This window comes from Ceratotherium simum, chromosome 5 (genome assembly GCF_057802395.1).
Source record: "Ceratotherium simum simum isolate JZ-2026a chromosome 5, ASM5780239v1, whole genome shotgun sequence".
Lineage (NCBI taxonomy): Eukaryota > Metazoa > Chordata > Mammalia > Perissodactyla > Rhinocerotidae > Ceratotherium > Ceratotherium simum.
Genome location: NC_141904.1, coordinates 46,381,837 through 46,399,918, shown reverse-complemented (window position 1 = coordinate 46,399,918; position 18,082 = coordinate 46,381,837). Strand labels below are relative to the sequence as shown.

The window sequence follows — 18,082 nt, the reverse complement described above, 5'->3', positions numbered from 1 at the left end:
GGCAAGTGGTACATAAAAATGAATGCAGGAATATCATGCACAGGGTCTAAAGTTGGACTATAAATTGAAGACATTTGGTCTAGTTCCTAGGGTCGTGATGCTTTTGAGATAAAAATATTTCAGTAACTCAAGAGAAGTTCAGATTTTCATAGGTTTAAGAGAACGAAAAGAAGAGCCATGAATCAAAGTGCAGTAAAGTTAAAATGGCATAACTTTCATACTCCTAGGCCTCAAACGGCATGGAACAAAGTACAGCATTTACACCAATAGCTTTTCAAACTTCTTTGATGGCAACCCACGGTAAGAAATATTTTAAATGGTGATCCAGTATACCCATAGACACATACACAAACACACACGTATATTTATGTGTAACTAAAACAAGTATTTTGAGAAACAATACTTAAAATTACTGACAATATATATTTAACAAACGTAAAAAAGGAACAAAGCAAAGCAAAACAACTTTGCCAGTCCCAAACCACTAAATTGCATGCTGTGACTTACAATCTGAAACACAGTGACTCAAGCCTATAAACCAGGGAAGAGTAAATAAATGCATGATATGAGTTAAATCATGACTATAAAATTCCCAAACATCCTACAGAAGTAATTCCAATGTTATAGTTGTCCAATGTGCCATTTCGTGGACACTAAAGCTTGATTCTGAACTTAGACCCCGAAAGTGAAACATAACTACTTGAGCAAACTTCAAATAGAAAAAATGGAAGTCTGACATTTACTAGTACCTTAGTAGCTAACAGAATAGCAATTCAACGGTCTTTCTATAGTTCAGTGACATGTTTTTTCAGTGGGACAGACGTTACATATGGGATTATTTTGTTTAGATACAAATGGATCCTCTTGTTTCCTTCCAAACACAAATTCTATAATGTATTTTTGTTATAATATTATATCCAAAATACAGAAATACTAAAATCTACAAGACAGAGTAGCATTTCCTAGTTTTTTTAGACTGGAAAATTCCTTTTTTTATAGTATATAATTAAAAAAAACTCCTTAGGTATTAAAAATTGCATTTTATTCTTTTTATATGATACATAGTAAAGTGATTTTAAAGTAAGATAAAGCACAATTTGCTGAGAAATTCAAAATTACATAGTATGTCCTAAACTGTAGACTGAAATGTAATTACCACACGTAATATGAAAAGAGATTAAATGGAGCTTTTACAACCTCATAATTCTTCTACATTGTGTTTTAAAAAACCCAACTGATGCGTTTTCACAATTTCTGTGTTTTACTTCAAAATGGTGAGACAATTTCAGCCTACACTTCTTGGCAAAAACAAAAACAAAATTATTTAAAAAATTAAAAGTCTAGACTAAATAATACTGTTATATTTTCTCTTTTTAATATTATGTTCTGAAATATTAGAAATATCTTAACATGATTTCAAGAATAAATTTTGATCAGGTGAATGCCATTTGTAAATCAGGTGAAGATCAGTTTGATGTAAACTTGCAGAATTATCATTTTTATGCTCCTTCTGAACTATATAATTCAGCACGTGCTCCTTAAATCCCTCTTCTATAACCTACATAGATAATAAAGATGAATTAAACAATACAAGAATAAAAATAAAAACTTAAACTGTATATGGCCAAAAGGACAGTAGTGGCTAACAACTTTTGGCTGAGGTACAGGTACCCTAAAATTCCTCACTAGGGGGCAGTTGCTACATTCACACAATTTGAAAGATTTCAAATGGTTCAACAATTTTATACTTATTTGCAAAATAATTGCAAATTTAAAAAAATTAATTATTGAACAAGAAATTGATACAGGTACCATTCTGGCTTTCATGATATAAGCTCCTAGAATCCTTACTGGGAAAAACTAACATGAATCAAAACATTGGACAAACCTTCAGCAGAGGTTCCTTCAAATTGAGCAATACCCACATTTGGGAAAAGGTCAAGATGGGTTTGAAGGGGCTCTGGGCCTATATGAACATGCTGGAACAGGGAAACGGGGTTAAGTAAGGGAAATAAGAGATACGAAAGCTTTCAAACTATCTTATCTTGTTGAATTGGTTTTTCATAGTTTTAATCTGTTTTCCTTAGTTTGCCAGCTGGCTAACTCAGAGTTCTGGGTCCTTGGGACAATCTTCTCCCAATGGCACACATCCAGCTCCAGACCAAAACTACCCTATGAAACACTCAACAGAACCATAGACTAACTGCTTCTCTGAATTTCCTTAACACATTATTCTTAAGTCTCTTGAGTCAAGGTCCAATGACTTTCATTTTTGCTTTTTTGCCTTGACTTATCCAATACCACTTTTTTTCTATACCCTTTAGGCCAGGCGTTCCCAATCTTTTGTTCACAAGGACACACTGTGAGATAATTAGAGCAATATCCTTTTGAGGGTGTAAGCAGAAGTTTCACAGACTGTATCCCAGTGGATGCAAGGCTGAGAATCCCTCTTATAGCTCATGCTCACAGCAATCTTCCTAACTCCCACTGCAGCCTCTGTGGGTAATTTACCTTCAATTATCTCTTCTGTTTTTCTAAACCAATTTTTAAATTCATCAAACTCTATCCCACTGTGACTGTTCTTCATTATTTTTTTACCCCTACTACTTACTGTCTCATTACTTCTGGTCTATTACTAAATTATCATTCCCAAAGCCACATTTTCCTCTCATTTTTTTTTTTACAGAAGAAAATCTAAACAATTAAAACTGACATATTTGAGGAGGTTATTATCTATCAGTTACACATGTAGACATACCAGAGAGAGACCATCACCACAGATATATACACACAGATACGTACACACACGCCTTCAGACAGATACATCTCCCTTTCGGTACTGGACTCTGCTACCTTCCTGTCTCTTCAGCTTTATTTGGGATCTAGCTAGATAACAAGGGGAGGAATTCCTGAGTTAGTATAGATAACCCACAAAGCAAATGCTCTGCCAGTGGATAATTAAGGATAATTTACCATATATAATGAGGGAGAATCCTCTGGTAAGCCACGCGCTCTTTAGACACAGGAACAGAATGTGGTTGGTCTTCATGGAGTCCAAAAATGACTTACTCTAAATATGTTAATGGTGACTTTACAAACGAGATGAATGACAGAGAAATATTTTGTACATGGTTTTTATAACTAAAAATTATTCTTTCTCAATCTGTTCCAGATGATATCTTTAAATGTTGCCTACACGTATTTTTATTATGTATGGAGTATTACACTAAAGTACATTACTACTGAACTCTCTGAAGAAATTGGAAATGTTTAACATATGAAGAAGCTTAAAAATTTTTTTATAGTCTTAGGTATATCCTTTCTCCACATACCAGGGGTAACCTTAGGAGTAGAATTTTAAAAACTTAAACAAAACAAAACAATCTCCTGTATGTGTTTGGTATCAAAAGACCAAAAAATCAAATATAATTTTAAGTAGTCTGGCAACTTTAAGTAAAAAACATGAAATATCTTTTTTATAATGGTTACTGGATTAACTATATTGATAGCATTACTTTTCCTGGAAAATTAGACTTTAATTTTAAACATGAACTACAAATAAATTTAGTTAAATAAAAACTTTTACATACGTTAGGGTTGTTTCCATTCTCGAGACTTGTTCGAGGTCTTCATCAGGGTCCTTGAATCCAGTAAAGGAGTAATAAGACTTGTCCCATTTGATGGGTCTGTCAGGCATCCTTTTAGCCTCTTTGAGAGGCTGGGAATGCACATTAGTATTCAAGCTTTGGATATGTTCAATAGATAAACTGCAGGAGTTGAGAATATATAACACTGTGCTTAGCAGATCTCTGGTGTGCAAAGTAAATTTGACTGCTCGAAATCCTAGAGAATATAATTCCCCCAAACAATTAATATAGATGATTACTTGCTTTACTTTAAAAAAATTTTTTCATACAACATTTATAGAATCAAAATCTTTTACAACATTCCATTACTGATTAAAATTCATCCCATTGGCAAATCATCTGTAATTGGAAAACTACTTCCTTTCTCCAAAACTAGACCATGCTCTCTTTACCTTCATGAATTCCTCTAGTGTCAGCTCCCTTTTCTAGTTTGGCACCATTGACCAAACCCATCCCAGCCCAAGAAGAGGATTCAGAATATTTTCAATGCTGCCCATAAATTTGGTCTCTATAGTCTAGAGATGGAAAAGCTCTCCTTTGGGGAAGCAAGTGTCCACCAAAGATCGTTTCTAGCACTAAGACGAAGAGGGAGGGAAGTGGGGAAGGCTGCCCTGTGATAGTGGTTCAGACAGGAGAGGGGCCAGACAATCTAGTCTTAGTGGTCCTAGAAACCCATCTCGAATTTTCTTGGTGACTGAAAGAGACGGTCCTCATACTTGCCCACCCAACAAGCTAATAACTCAGTATTTTCAGAAGTGATTTAAAATTCTTTAACTGTTTAAAGGTTAGTGCTTCACAATCTGATTTTGATACTGGGTAGTCATTGGGATAAGGTTGGTAATCTCACTTCTTAAGTCATCAATAGAAAATCTACTGCTTGTTTTTTTTCCCTTTATTAGGTGTTAGCATGGAATTTATGTAATTTTCAATCAACACTCTCACCAACAGTGCCATTATTATCTCTCTTCTCAAATGTGGAGAAGCATAGGCTCAAGGAGGTTAAGAAAAATAGAGTGAGGGCTTAAATCTGAATTGACATCAAGCCAAGTATTTTCTTCACTACCACAACATGCTAACTCTTTTATTTTTCCTTTTTTTGAAAAAATATTTTAAATTGGTTTTGAAAATTATACAAGTACTATATAAATATATCCTTATTGTAAAATTAGAAAGAGAAATATAGTAAAAATAAAAGTGTCCTGTGAACAGGCACACAACCTCACACCTTTACTAGAGATAACCAATATTACCAGTTAGGTACATATGCATTTAGACTGCACTGTCTAATATGGTAGCTACTAGTCACATGTGGCTATTTAAAATTAAATTAAATTAAATTAAAAATTCAGTTCCTGGTCACACTAGCTACAGTTCAAGTGCTCAACAGCCACACGGGGCTAGTGCCTGCTGTGTTAGTGCAGATAGAGGACCTTTACATCACTGCAGAAAGTTCTCTTGGACAGCACTGCTCTAGACCTTTTCTATGTGCTTGTGTGTGTATAATTATATATAATATGCCATGCTGTGTCTATGTGTTTACACAAACACACACCTACAGCTTTGATTGTTTCTTTTTAATAAATAAATGGTACCATCCTGGGTCTATTACTTTGAACTTGCTTTTGTTACTTCACCTTGGTGACCCTCCCATATCTATATGTACAAATCAACCTCATTCTTTTTAGTAGCCATATACTAGCCCATATAATGAATGTAGCATAATTTATTTAACATTTCCAAAACTGATGGATGTAAAAGTTTTTAATTTTATACCATTCCTTACAAGGCTGAAATGTATTTTCTTGTCTTTGCCACTGATGACAGATAAGACAATTTAAATCATTCTCAGAGATACATACTATGCTTGGCACACAGATTTATGGAATCCAGAACATGCATTAAGAAAGATTTTTTAGTTGACTCATTTGATGGTAAAGTGAGAAATACTGCAGGAGAACTATTCTAGTCAGTGAAAGAGGAAAGGAAAATCCAAATTCTTGCATTTGAAGTTAGGAAGAAATAGTTTATCCTTAGAAGAGATAAGTCAAGAAACAAATCTCAGTTTCTATCTTAATTTATCAATTCAATTAATTATTTAATCCAATGTAAGGGCTGCTATACAGTGTGGAATGCCTGTATATCCCTTACTGGGAAATAGTACCTAATTAATTTAGTTTGATTACTGAAGGTAAACATTTTTATATGCTTATTGGCTATTTGTATGTATTACTTCCTGAATTGTCTAGTCATTGTCTTTACCTATTTTTATATCAGAGCTACTTTGTTTTCTTAGAACTCTTTAACATTATCTTTTTGTCATATATGCTGTATGTTTTCTCTTATTTCTAATTTATTTTTTTCCTATAATCTATTTTTACTTATGAATGGCTCAAAGTTAACCATTAACTGAAAGTAGAGGACTTTTCTCCTTACTCAGCCAGAGCTGACTACAACTATTTGCTTTAGCATTAACTCACAGAAAGCTCTTAGTAAATCTTTAACTTGTTTTAAAATTTATTCTAATAATAAAATTTATTTCCTCCTGGACCATCAAAAAGATGTAGGGCTGAAGAAATGATTTAGGTCTTTAATTTCAGCAATGAAAATCACTAGTAAACATTCTACCTTACTACCATCTTAATTATTAATGAAAAGGTGATTAATGATTTCTAGTGTTCTAAAAATAAAAACTTAAAAAAACATGATCTTGGGGCCGGCCGGGTGGTGTAGCAGTTAAGTGTGTGCGCTCCGCTGCTGGCGGCCCGGGTTCGGATCCCGGGCGCACACCGATGCACCACTTGTCAGGCCATGCTGTGGCAGTGTCCCATATAAAGTGGAGGAAGATGGGCACGGATGTTAGCCCAGGGCCAGTCTTCCTCAGCAAAAAGAGGAAGATTGACATGGATGTTAGCTCAGGGCTGATCTTCCTCACAAAAAAAAAAAAGACATGATCTTAATTTTATAATCAGATAAAAAGAATAAAGACATAAAAAAATTTTAAATCTTTGAGTGCCAATCTTTGTCATAAAGGCAAAGGCAAAAATGATTATTAACAATATTTTTAAAGAAGAATTAATAGATAATGTGGTATATAAATCAAAACATTGGACTAGGAATAAGGAGACATTAGTTCTAGTACCAGCTCTGTCCCTAAATTTACTATGTGAAACTTTCTAAGTTTCCCTCTAAGCTTTCAAACTTGGTTTATTCTTTAACTCCAAGTATATTCAAGACAAACCCAGCTGATGGTGCTAGTGGAAATGGTAGTTGTAGCCGTAGAAATGAGCCTGACTCTCCCAAACAAATAAAAATAAAAAGATTGGTGATAATATTTTTATTTTAAAAATTGTAAAGGATGTAATTTGCCTTTATAAATTCCATCTGTCCTAGAGAAATCATGAAACCTAAGTAGACCACTATGTGTAAGTATGATGTTTTTTCAATTCCTAGCCTAATCCTGACCCTGGGTAATAGGAACATGTATCTACTAAAAAATATCTACGAATATTTGTTCTTATTCTAGCAAAGAATGTATCTCAGTTGCTTCCAAGACTCTCATGGCTAAGAACAGCACATTCATAATTATTACTTATACATCCAAAGAGAACTGTGTCATTTAGAGTGATCAACGTAATTATTTATTATTAATATTACTACTATTATTATTATTTATAGCATTCTTCAGAAGCACTGTTCCTTCACAATAGGGCTGAGTTGACTTTTTGTCTCTGAATAATGACGAATAGGGTCTATTTTCAATATAACTCCAAATCAGAGGTAGATGGAGAAACAGCCAAAGAAAGGAATTTGTGATTCCTGATCTCCCATATTCAATCACGGGAGAATAAAAGAGAGGAGAAAATATACTATCAACTGCTCGTCCCTAGAGAGACTGGGTGGGAAGTTGTCTTCAACATAAAGATCCTCTTTTAGTACTTTTTAAATCAGGCTCCTCCTCACTCCATCCAAGGTCCTTCCAGCCTTGTGAGCATTAGGTATAAGTCAGGGACCTTCAGTGTGAGCACCTCAGTACTCACACACAGCACTTTACCTCTTTCATTTTAATAATGAAGGACCAGAAATTAAGTTAAGGTCACATAGCTAGTCACTGGCACAGCTAGAAACAGATTCTAGGTCTCAAAAGACCTATCAAATTTTGAGTCTTATAATAGTCTGTTTCAGAAGAAATTTTAGTGTATTTTCTGATTATTTTAGCCTTAACTCACAGAAAGCTCTTAGTAAATCTTTAAATTGTTTTAAAGTTCATTCTAAAAGTAAAGTCATTTCCTCGAGGATCACCAAAAGGTATACCTAGAGAAGTAACAGACCCATAGTTGCCATTAATTTTAAGTATTACTGGATCATGGCTAAAGCAGTGACAAAAGACCAGAAGCCTGTCTAGTAAGATTGTTTAGATATCAGAAACAGTGTAAGGCTGGAGTTAAAAAGCCCTGGGTTCAAGATCCATATTCTATCTTCACAGGCCTGGGGAAGTCACCAGACATTACTAAGCTACAACCGGGCAAATACCACCTAACTCACAGGGTACTTTGAGGACTAAATAAGAGAATGGAGGCTGTATTTAAAAAAAAGTAATTGTTATATACATGTTTAACACTTAAAACAGCACTGAAATAGGAAGAGACAAATAGGAACACTTGAGTTTTAACGACAAAAAAGTTTAAACACAAAAAATGGCTTGTCACACACATGCAGTCAGGAAAAGAATCTAATTCTAGGAAAATCATTTAATTCTAGGAAAAATTCCTAATTCTAGGAAAATCACTCGATTAAATGATATTGTTTTTCTATAACCAAGGCTTCAATCCAAAGGTATTCTGGCAATGTCAGATGGAAAGAACACACTCAAACAGGAAGCTTGTTGCAAGGGACACACGAGAAATAAGAAAACATACCGGCAGTACTAAAGGATTCCTGGCCATCAGAGGAATTCTGGTCTGTTTCTCTTACATAAAAGGTAAGCTGAGTTGGTTTCAAAGACTTGAAGCCTGGTTTCTGGAGGTTTTCTAAGTAGACACTTAATCTCTTAAGAGAATTTTCATTGACTTCCTGGAAAAGAATATTAAGGGGCATTTACACACAAAATAGAACAAGGAAACAACAAATTATATCCTGACCTTTTAAACACATTATTGAGGGTATTAAAAAATTTAGTATTAAAAAATACTGGGATTTGATACTGTTTGGAAAAGGATAAAATTTAATCCACATCTCACAACATATAACAGAATGAACTCCATATGGCTGAGATATAAAAAAAAAATGTAACCATGTAAATACTAGAAGAAAACATGGTTGAATTCCTTTATAACGTTGGTGTAGAAAAAGCCTATGACTATTCAAAGTAATAAATGATTGATAAATCCAGCAACATAAAAAATAAAAAAAAATTGGGGCTGGCCCCATGGCCTAGTGGTTAAAGTTCTGTGCATTCTGCTTCAGGGTTCACAGGTTCAGTTCCTGGATGTGGACCTACAGCACTTGTCAGCCATGCTGTGGTGGTGACCCACATACAAAATAGAGGAAGACTGGCATAGATGTTAGCTCAGGGCAAATCTTCCTCAGAAAAAAATAAAAAAAAGAAACCACATAAAAAACCATATACATATACACAATAAGCAGTCTAAAGACAAATAAGCAACTGAGAGAAAAATATGTGCAAGTTATTTCATAGCAAAGGGCTAATTTCTCTCTATATAAAGGGCTCCTAAAATGCCCATCCAGAAGAGACTGGTTGAATTATGGTACATTCATTCAGTGCAGTACTATATGACCAAAAAGAAAAAAAAAGAGAAAGAATGTGATGTAGAAGTTATCTAGGAACCGACAAGGAGTGATTTTCAGGATTAAGTGAAAAAAGAAGGAACAGCCACCGAATGTCATAAATAACTCTGCTTCTTATCACTCTAGGTCTCTTCTCAGACACTTAGTGTGATCTGAAATTAGGAACAGTTTATTTTTGTTTGTTTGTTAATTTATAGTGTGCTGTTCTTGGCCATGACAGTCTCGTGAGCAGCTGAGGTTCCTTTCCTGCTAGTGTAGGACTAAATCTTCATAATTATTTTTTGATACATGCTTCTATTTTTGCCAAAAAGAAACAGGCAAAGCAACCCAGAACGAATAAAAGCAGCTATAATAGGAAGTTAATAGGCATGGGGTAAAGGAAATAAGGGAGACTTCAGAGTAAACCTTGTATTTAGTTTTGGTTTTTGAACCTATAAATGTTTTGCATATTTTAAAAATGAATTAAAAGGAAGAGGATAAAAAAACAACTGTGCTTCATTCCGAGATCTGGCCTAATGTCATGACCAGATGGGACTTCAAGTCTGTTTCCCTTAGAAAAGAGCAAGTGTGTCCTGTAAGAGTGGGAACAAGACTGAACTGAGTGTGTGGTGACAAGAGGAGTGAACTGCCTTCATGGAGCTTGCATCTTAGAGAGGGGAGAAAAATAAACAAACAATAAATCTAACACGCAAGGAAAAATGGTCCCTGGAAAGGGAAAAACACAACAGAAAAGTACTGCGGGAGAAGGAGGACAGGGAGTGCTGGGAAGGAAGGTGGGGGTGCCCATGTTAAATAGGGCATTCTGGAAGAGACTCCCCGAAAAGAGACACTGAAACAAGGAAGTAAAGGACAAGCCACGTCTACGTGACTGACCCCCAATAAAACCCTGGAAGCCAAGGCTTGGATGAGCTTCCGGGGGAAGGATGATCTGAGCAGAGGAAGCAGCTAGTGGAAAAGCTTGGCACAGAGTAGACACTCAAACACAAGCTGAAAGAGTAAATGAAAATATAAATTTACCAGAACAATTACATCCCAGGAATATTGCGTTGGGGGTCCCCAAGGCCACTCTCAGGTTCAATGATGGGCTAGAAGGATTTACAAGAACTCAGAAAAGCTGGTACACTCACGGTTATGGTTTATTACAGCAAAAGGATGCAGATTAAAACCAGCAAAGGGAAAAGGCACATAGGGCAGAGACCAGGAGGGACCAGGCGCAAGGCTCCAGTTGTCCTCCCCAATGGAGTTGTACAGACAGGCCTTAACTCCCCCAGCAACGATGTGTGACAACATATGAGAAGTGCTGCAGACCAAGGAAGCCCACCCAAGCCTTGGTGTCCAGGGTTTTCACTGGGGCTCAGTCATGTAGGCATGTGGCACCCATGTGCCTGACCTTTGCTATTCAGTCTCCAGTGCCCCAGAGGGCCTCAGACATGCGAAAACAGGTGTTCACCTTAAATCACATCCTTAGCAGAAACTCTCTCCTGTGGCCCAAGGCCTCAGGCATACAAAGACGTTCTTATCAGGCAGGATATTTTAAGGGCTCAGAGCTCATCTCCCAGGGGGCAGTCAAGGGGCAGTATCAAAGCCAGGTATTTCTTTGGAGTGTGCAGGGTTTAAGCAACCCAAGCCTGCTGAGTTCACCTTTTACAGCGTGTAGAAGTTTTAATAAAAAAAGATACATTGGTAGAGGAGGGAAAACAGTCACCTATTACGAGATTTAATTTTTCCATACATGTTGGGTTTAAAAACTTTAGGTTATTAATACATCCCCAAGGTAGTGGATATTTTTCTGTTGATTCAGTTTACCAATTACTTAGAAAGGATGCAACTTCGAATAGTCAAAATATATACCAAATATCATAGTCAGAATATTTTCCTAGAGCAAGGAAGCAAAATTGATTTTTTTCCACTGCAAGTAGAAAAAAAGTAATAAAATAATGTTCTAATTTTCAAGAGTTTTAAATTCCTTTTTGTGTTAAACCAGGTATCAATGTTAAGGAAGATAAAAGGAAGCGATGAGACAATTCCAAAGTATTTGGCTTTGTAATATATTATCTAACGTTAAAAAACAATTGACCTTCCTAACTAAGTTTAAGTTACTTTTCCTATCAGTTGGCATTCCTTGAGCACACATTAACTGATGTTGTATGGAAGTGGACCAGGAGCATGCAACGTAAAGCAAAACCATTAGGGCTGATAAATAAATGACAAACAATAGGATATATTGGAGTATATGAGGAAGCCATTTGGTGTAAAACTAATTCGGCCTGAATTTGTTTTTCCAAAAGGGCCTGACGTGGCCGTTGAGCACACACTGTATATCTGCTTTAAGTATGTACTATGTCCCAAAGACAAGAACAATGCCCTTAAAGATAAGGATGTAACTCCCCCGCACAAGCATTTCCTTAAGGATAAGCATCTCTCCCTAAACTAAGGATTGATTGCTGACCTGCCGTGCTCACCTTGTGACCATCTACTTTGCGACATACCAACCCACTGTATTCACTGAATTGCTGTGCTGGCAAAGCAATCTCGTGACTACTGCAAAAGGGACATTCCAATCACATGTGATGCATGCTCTTTGACGGTATATAACCACTCTGCACACCCCACTTCTTTGGAGTGCTCCATTCCTTTGTGGAAGGACTCCCCTGGGCTATGTGGTCCTCAGGGTTGGCTCATAATAAACTCACCCCAATTTTGATCTACAGATTGGTTATAGACTTGAGTCAACAAGGCACTGAAAAACCTTCCTGGTATCATCCTTAAAAAAGGGATTTAGCATGGTAACAGAGGCCATAAATTTTCTTTCAAGCCTTCAATTTTACTCTAAAACTTGGTACAAAAAACATGATTACTAATACTCTAAAGAGTTTACATGATAGCTTTATTGCCTGCATAAAAATGACAGCTTTCATATAAAGGAAAAACCCACTTCAGTCTGTCTCCTGTGTGGTTTCTTTACTACTCACACAGAACACTTCACTTCTGACACTTCTGGTCACCAAACGTGTGCAGGCTTTTCCCCACAACGAGCAATTCTCTGTGACACCAGCTGGGTGTCCTACAATTTAACCCAATTCTGACACTATCTACCTGGAGATAGCGTCAGATCCCACAGGTTGAGTTCAGTCCCACAAGACTGCTCCCACCCCACCAAACACACACACTTCAGAAGCCAGTTGGCAAGCGCAGCTTATCCCCTGAGCTTCTGACCAACTGGCTATAGATCAGAGGTTCCGACGACCTCCTCCTTGGGTTCTGTTAATTTGTTAGAGCGGCTCACAGAACTCAGGGAGACACTTACATTTACCAGTTTATTAAGGGATACGATAAAGAATTCAGATGAACAGCCAAATGAAATGATACACAGGGTGAGGTCTGAGAGGGTCCCGAGCACAGGAGCTTGTGTCTCCATGGAGTTGGGGTGTTCCACCCCCCTGATGTGTATGGGTTCACCAACCTGGAAGCTCCTCAAACCCTGTACTATTGGGATTTTATGGAGGCTTCCTCACTTAGGCACAATCATTTATTAACTCCATTTCCAACCCTTCTTCCTTCTCTGGAGGATGAAGCATGAAGGTGAAAATTCCAAGCTCCTAATCACTGCTTAGGTGACCAGCCCTCATCTAGGAGCCATCCAGGAACCCATCCAGAGTCATCCCATTAGAACAAAAGATGTTCCTAGTGCTCTTATCACTTAGGAATTTACAAGGGTTTTAGGAGCCCTGTGTCAGAGACAGGATCAAAGACAAATATTAGAAGAGCAGATGCTCCTAGTGTTCTGATCACTTAGGAAATTAGAAAGATTTTAGGAGCTTTGTGCCAGGAACCAGGGGCAGAGACAGATATATATATATTTTTTCTATTCTTTCACATTTCATAAAAAACAATAGTTATATTTTCAATTTTCAGTATCTATATTTCAAATTAATTCAAAACACTGATTATATCACCACGACAGAACAATCCAAATTTATAGAACTCTCTGTCTTATATAGTATCAAAGAAGAATAAACTAAATAGAAATGTAGACTAAAGCTTAAAAAAATAAATAAATGTTTACCCTTTCTCTGGGGTGCTGTCCAAAGAAATCTGGATGTACTGCAAAATAGAATGGCCTCAAGGCATTGACTGCTTCAGCTCCTGATAAAGCTCTTGAGTAGAGAAACCAGTGTGGGAATATCTTCTCTAGACATAACCTTTTAAAAAGATGTGGATTTATTATTCATGAGGCACTGACACACACACAAATCCCCAATGCATAAAGTGACAGTAACATTAAAATTATGTATGAAAAATACCATACAAACCAATACTCAATACTCGGTGGTTATCTGAAATCTATAAAAGCTTTAACAAGCAGAAAGCATCACATGGTTTCTAAAAACAGTGGTTATAAACTCCTCTGACGCATTATAAGAAAATAATATTAAATAATAATAAAATTTCCCCTCAAAAATCCTACTTTGAAATGCCAACTGGCTTCACTGCAAATGATGGCAATTTTCTATATCATTTTCTTCTTCGGATTAAAAATAATCTCAATATCCAATAGTGTAATCTTTTCTTTACAGTGAGAAATAGTTTGAGAATTATAATGCTTAAAAAGAGATGCAAGACACCTCAATTTATTTCCTCATTATGAGCATGCTAAAATTATTCTATATGGATAACTTGACATTCTCATTCTTAAATTTTGGCATAACTCACCTGAGAGTGATTTTTTTTTTTTTGCTTTTGGTGAGGAAGATTGGCCATGAGCTAACATCCATTGCCAATTTTCCTCTTCTTGCTGAGGAAGATTGGCCCTGAGCTAACATCCATGCCCTTCCTCCTCTATTTTGTATATGGGACACCGCCACAGCACGGCTTGATGAGTAGTGTGTAGGTTCGTGCCTGGGACCTGAACCTGTGAACCTGGGGCCGCCAAAGTGGAGTGTGTGAACTTAACCGCTATGCCACCGGGCCGGCCCCTGAGAGTGTTTTTTAAAGTCCAGTTTTAAATCCAAGTGAAATTATTTGCAATTTTGGGGAAGCACTTCCATGATATCTGTTTTTGAATGTTATAATTTACCTTTTCCATTCTATAATGGTCTATAAAGAAGTCTAAACATTGTGCACATTTTGTCTCATACATTAGGTGTACCGAGTCTTTGGGAAGGTTTTATATTTTTAAAACGGTAGAGATTATAGAATCATTTCTCGAGATTTTTTAACAATCTGGAGCCCATCAACATATTTTCAGATTCCCTTTTGTTTTGTTTTTTGCATGTATCTGAACCTTTTATAAACTCGATATATAGGTGGTGCACTAGGGATTATAACAGGACTTTGAACAATAAAGGAAACAATAAGCCAGGTATTGAAGTCCTCAATACGCGGCAGCCATAAGTCAATGTTAGTGACAATCCACTTATTTCCCGTCTGAGCTGCAGTTCTCATTTCCAAATGTCTGGCAGACACTTAGCTGTCCTGGCAGCTCTCAAATTTCACACGTCTAAAAAAAGGAGCAGAGGTCATTATTTTCCTTCTAAACTCGGCCTGGATACAGAAGGCAAGGAAGTGGTTAGTTCAATCCAGGATTATCTTCCTTATTTCTGTCTCTGTGGTACTACTTTTCTCAATGCTGCAAAAGCACAAAACCTCAAATTTACCACTGCCCAAAGTAGCTCACCATCCCCACCCTATTTTCAGAGTCTTGAAGTCTTGTTGTTTCTTCTCACTTTACAATCAATGTCCCTTGAAATCATTCCTTCCTTCCATTTTCTCTGCTACCAATTATCCTCAAAATTGGACTGCACAGCCTCATAATCAGTCTGCTCTCCTCTCTCTTTTACCTAACCATATTGTATACAGGTTAATTTTCCTAAAATCCCACTATTACTGTATTTTCTACTAAAATACCTTGGATGGTGTTTCAGCTCCTGTAGAATAAAATCCCCTCCTTAGTCTGGTATTTCAAGTGCTCTATAATCATTGCCAATCTATCTTTCCAACTTGATCTCCAAGCAGTCCTTATAGCAACCCTCAGTTCCAGCCCCCAGTGATCTTTCCTTCCTCCCTTTCTTCTACATGATCTCTAAGCCCTAATATAACCTCCCTGTCCCCCACTTCCACCTATCCAAATTGTACTCACTCACAATACATACTGCATACCTACTATGTGCCAGGAGGCAATGTACCCATTTCCCTCAGAACCTTCCCTTTTGTATCCTCATTATAAACAGTCTTTCCCTCTTTTAAACCCTAAAAATATAAACTGTGTGTCCCACATATTTGGAACACAATACCATAATGTGTAAATGATATATTTTCATTTGTTCTTCTCTCCTTCTACCTACCCATCCTCCTCAACTATCACTGCATCTTTTAGAGCAGTAAACGTGTATTTGTTGTTGTTGAGTGTGTTAGTTTGGGTCTGCTGAAAAGCAGAGGCCAAGACAGGGTTAGATGTGAAAGAGAATTATTGGGAGAGGGAGGAGAAGGTAGGGAGACTTTCAGACCACGATTCAGGCCTGACATCTGTAGGAGAGAGGGAAGGAAGGAGTATTAGGTAGGAAGTCTTGGGCTGCAGCAGAGTTCCAAGACGGGTTCAGCCATGCCAATGGGGAGTCCTCTAGCCCATCACCCACTGGAGGAGTCCTGTGTCCAGCTGGAATGAGCCACTTAGTACTCCTGCTCTGCTCAGTCACTGACAGCCCAGGAAGTGTGGCCTCTGGGCAAACCACTGGTGGAGCCAGAGGGGCAGGAGAGTTCAATGTCTTATGGCTGCCACTCCACAGGGTCTGGCACAGGTATTACTGTTAATGTATGTTAAATGAAGGTAAGCATTTAATGAAAGGAAACTGAATCAAATCAAGGAAAACTAAACCAAGGAAAACAAAATCCAAAACAACATCGTGTTGCTTTAAATTGAGCAAATTCAGCACATGAAAAGCTGGATTTACCAAAGGATTAGATTTTTGAAAAAGGAATCACTAGAACAGGGGTCAGCAAACTTTTCTGTAACGGGTCATAAAGTAAATATTTTAGGCTTTGTGGGCCATGCAGTCTGTGTTGCAACTAAACATTGCTGTTGTAGTGGGAGAGCAGCCACAGGCAATAAGCAAATGAACGGCTGGCTGCGGTCAAATAAAACTTTATTTACATAAACAGGCAGTGGGCCCATTTGGCCCAAGGATCAGTTTGCTGATCCTTGCACTAGAGGATTTCTTTAAATAATAAACATTTCAAGTACATTTAAAACATGTGTACAGTTTAATTCTAATTTTTGTAGAACACAGACTGTGTAAAGTCAGAAATTTGTCAAATAATATGGATTTTTCCAAAAAGAAAGTTATCCTACTGATAAGAGCAATATTGCCTTGAATTAAATCAAATGTACAGCCATTAGCAACACTCCAGGGGATTTACAGAGAGAAGTAAGAATGTTACTACTGGTATCTATTTTTTGGTTAAAGCATATGACTTGATTTCTAATTAAGAACAAAACAATTTGCACTGCAATTACTCTAGAGCAGTGTTTTTCATGATCCATAGTGTTGTGAAATCAACTTACTAGGCCATGGCCAACACTGAAAAAGACACAGAACAGAAAATATCATTGCACAGTGTGTGTGGCAAGGGTACTACTGTTGTGAAACTTTTATTTTGTGGGTTATGATTAAAATATAGTTTTCTGAAGGCTGGGATCAAATGAGCTGGAAAAGCATGGCTCTATCATGCAATGATGACTATTCATTGCCTGTCAGTGGCATGGGGTGAGGAGGCAAGCATCGCTGAAGGAAATAGCCTACTAGAAGTTATAAAACTCAGTCCTCCAGGCTCCCGCGGTCTCTCCTTGTATTAGAGCACAAGAACACAACACTTTAGCCTGGTTTACTGTGGTTGAACATTATTAAAAGATACCACAACATGAAGAATGTCTCCATATCTGCAGAAGAACAAGTTTTTAGGGCATTGTCCAGTATTTCACAGTTTCTTTGTTTCTCTCTCTGTTTTTTTTTTTTTTAACAATTGTGTCATAAATTCAATCAAAGAAAGTCTCCCTGTGTTTGATAATCCTTGTCACACACTGAGTTGGTGGAAAGTCTGTTTCCCCTGAAGAACTTCCTTTTAACAGTGACTCTTTACCACGTACAGAATAGTTATTTAAAGGCACTAATTATTGCCAAATATGTTTTAGAAACCTAAAACTTCACACATAATTTTTATGTAACAAGTCCAACTGTATTTTAGTTATATATTTTGAGCCAAATGAACACTTCATTTCCCATTTTTTTTACTTGGCTACCAAGAAGCCAGGACTAAATTTGAAGCTTGAGTAATTGTTTAATAAGTTCTGCTTTTTAACACAATGACTTCCTTCTCTATATGGCTTCTGATCTCTATTTCAGTTACCCTATATATGCCTATTATAGTATGCCAATTAAATTTATACTGCTGAACTCTTTAAATCCTTTCTTCAAGTTGACAGGATTTAGATTATACATACAATAAATAGCAAATATGGTAGTCAAATGACCTTACTATACAATTTAAATGTGAAGTGGTCTTCCACATGACAGCAATAGACTTGAGGGCAACATGATAAAAATTGTGCTAAGGAGTAAATTTAACTTTTTTCC

General features: G+C 36.8%; 1 protein-coding gene across 5 annotated transcripts in view; it reads right to left on the bottom strand.

Annotated features, from left to right (window-relative positions):
* The window catches only part of TCAIM (T cell activation inhibitor, mitochondrial), a 52,388-nt gene that overhangs the window by 19,021 nt on the left and 15,285 nt on the right, over positions 1-18,082 (bottom strand). For all 5 annotated transcript variants that reach the window (XM_087430819.1, XM_087430816.1, XM_014791123.2 and 2 more), the window contains 3 exons: positions 13,519-13,654; positions 8,564-8,717; positions 3,591-3,843 (listed from right to left, as the gene is read on the bottom strand). In XM_087430819.1, the coding sequence (XP_087286945.1) occupies positions 3,591-3,843; positions 8,564-8,717; positions 13,519-13,654 (543 nt within the window). The remainder of the gene's footprint in view (positions 1-3,590; positions 3,844-8,563; positions 8,718-13,518; positions 13,655-18,082) is intronic.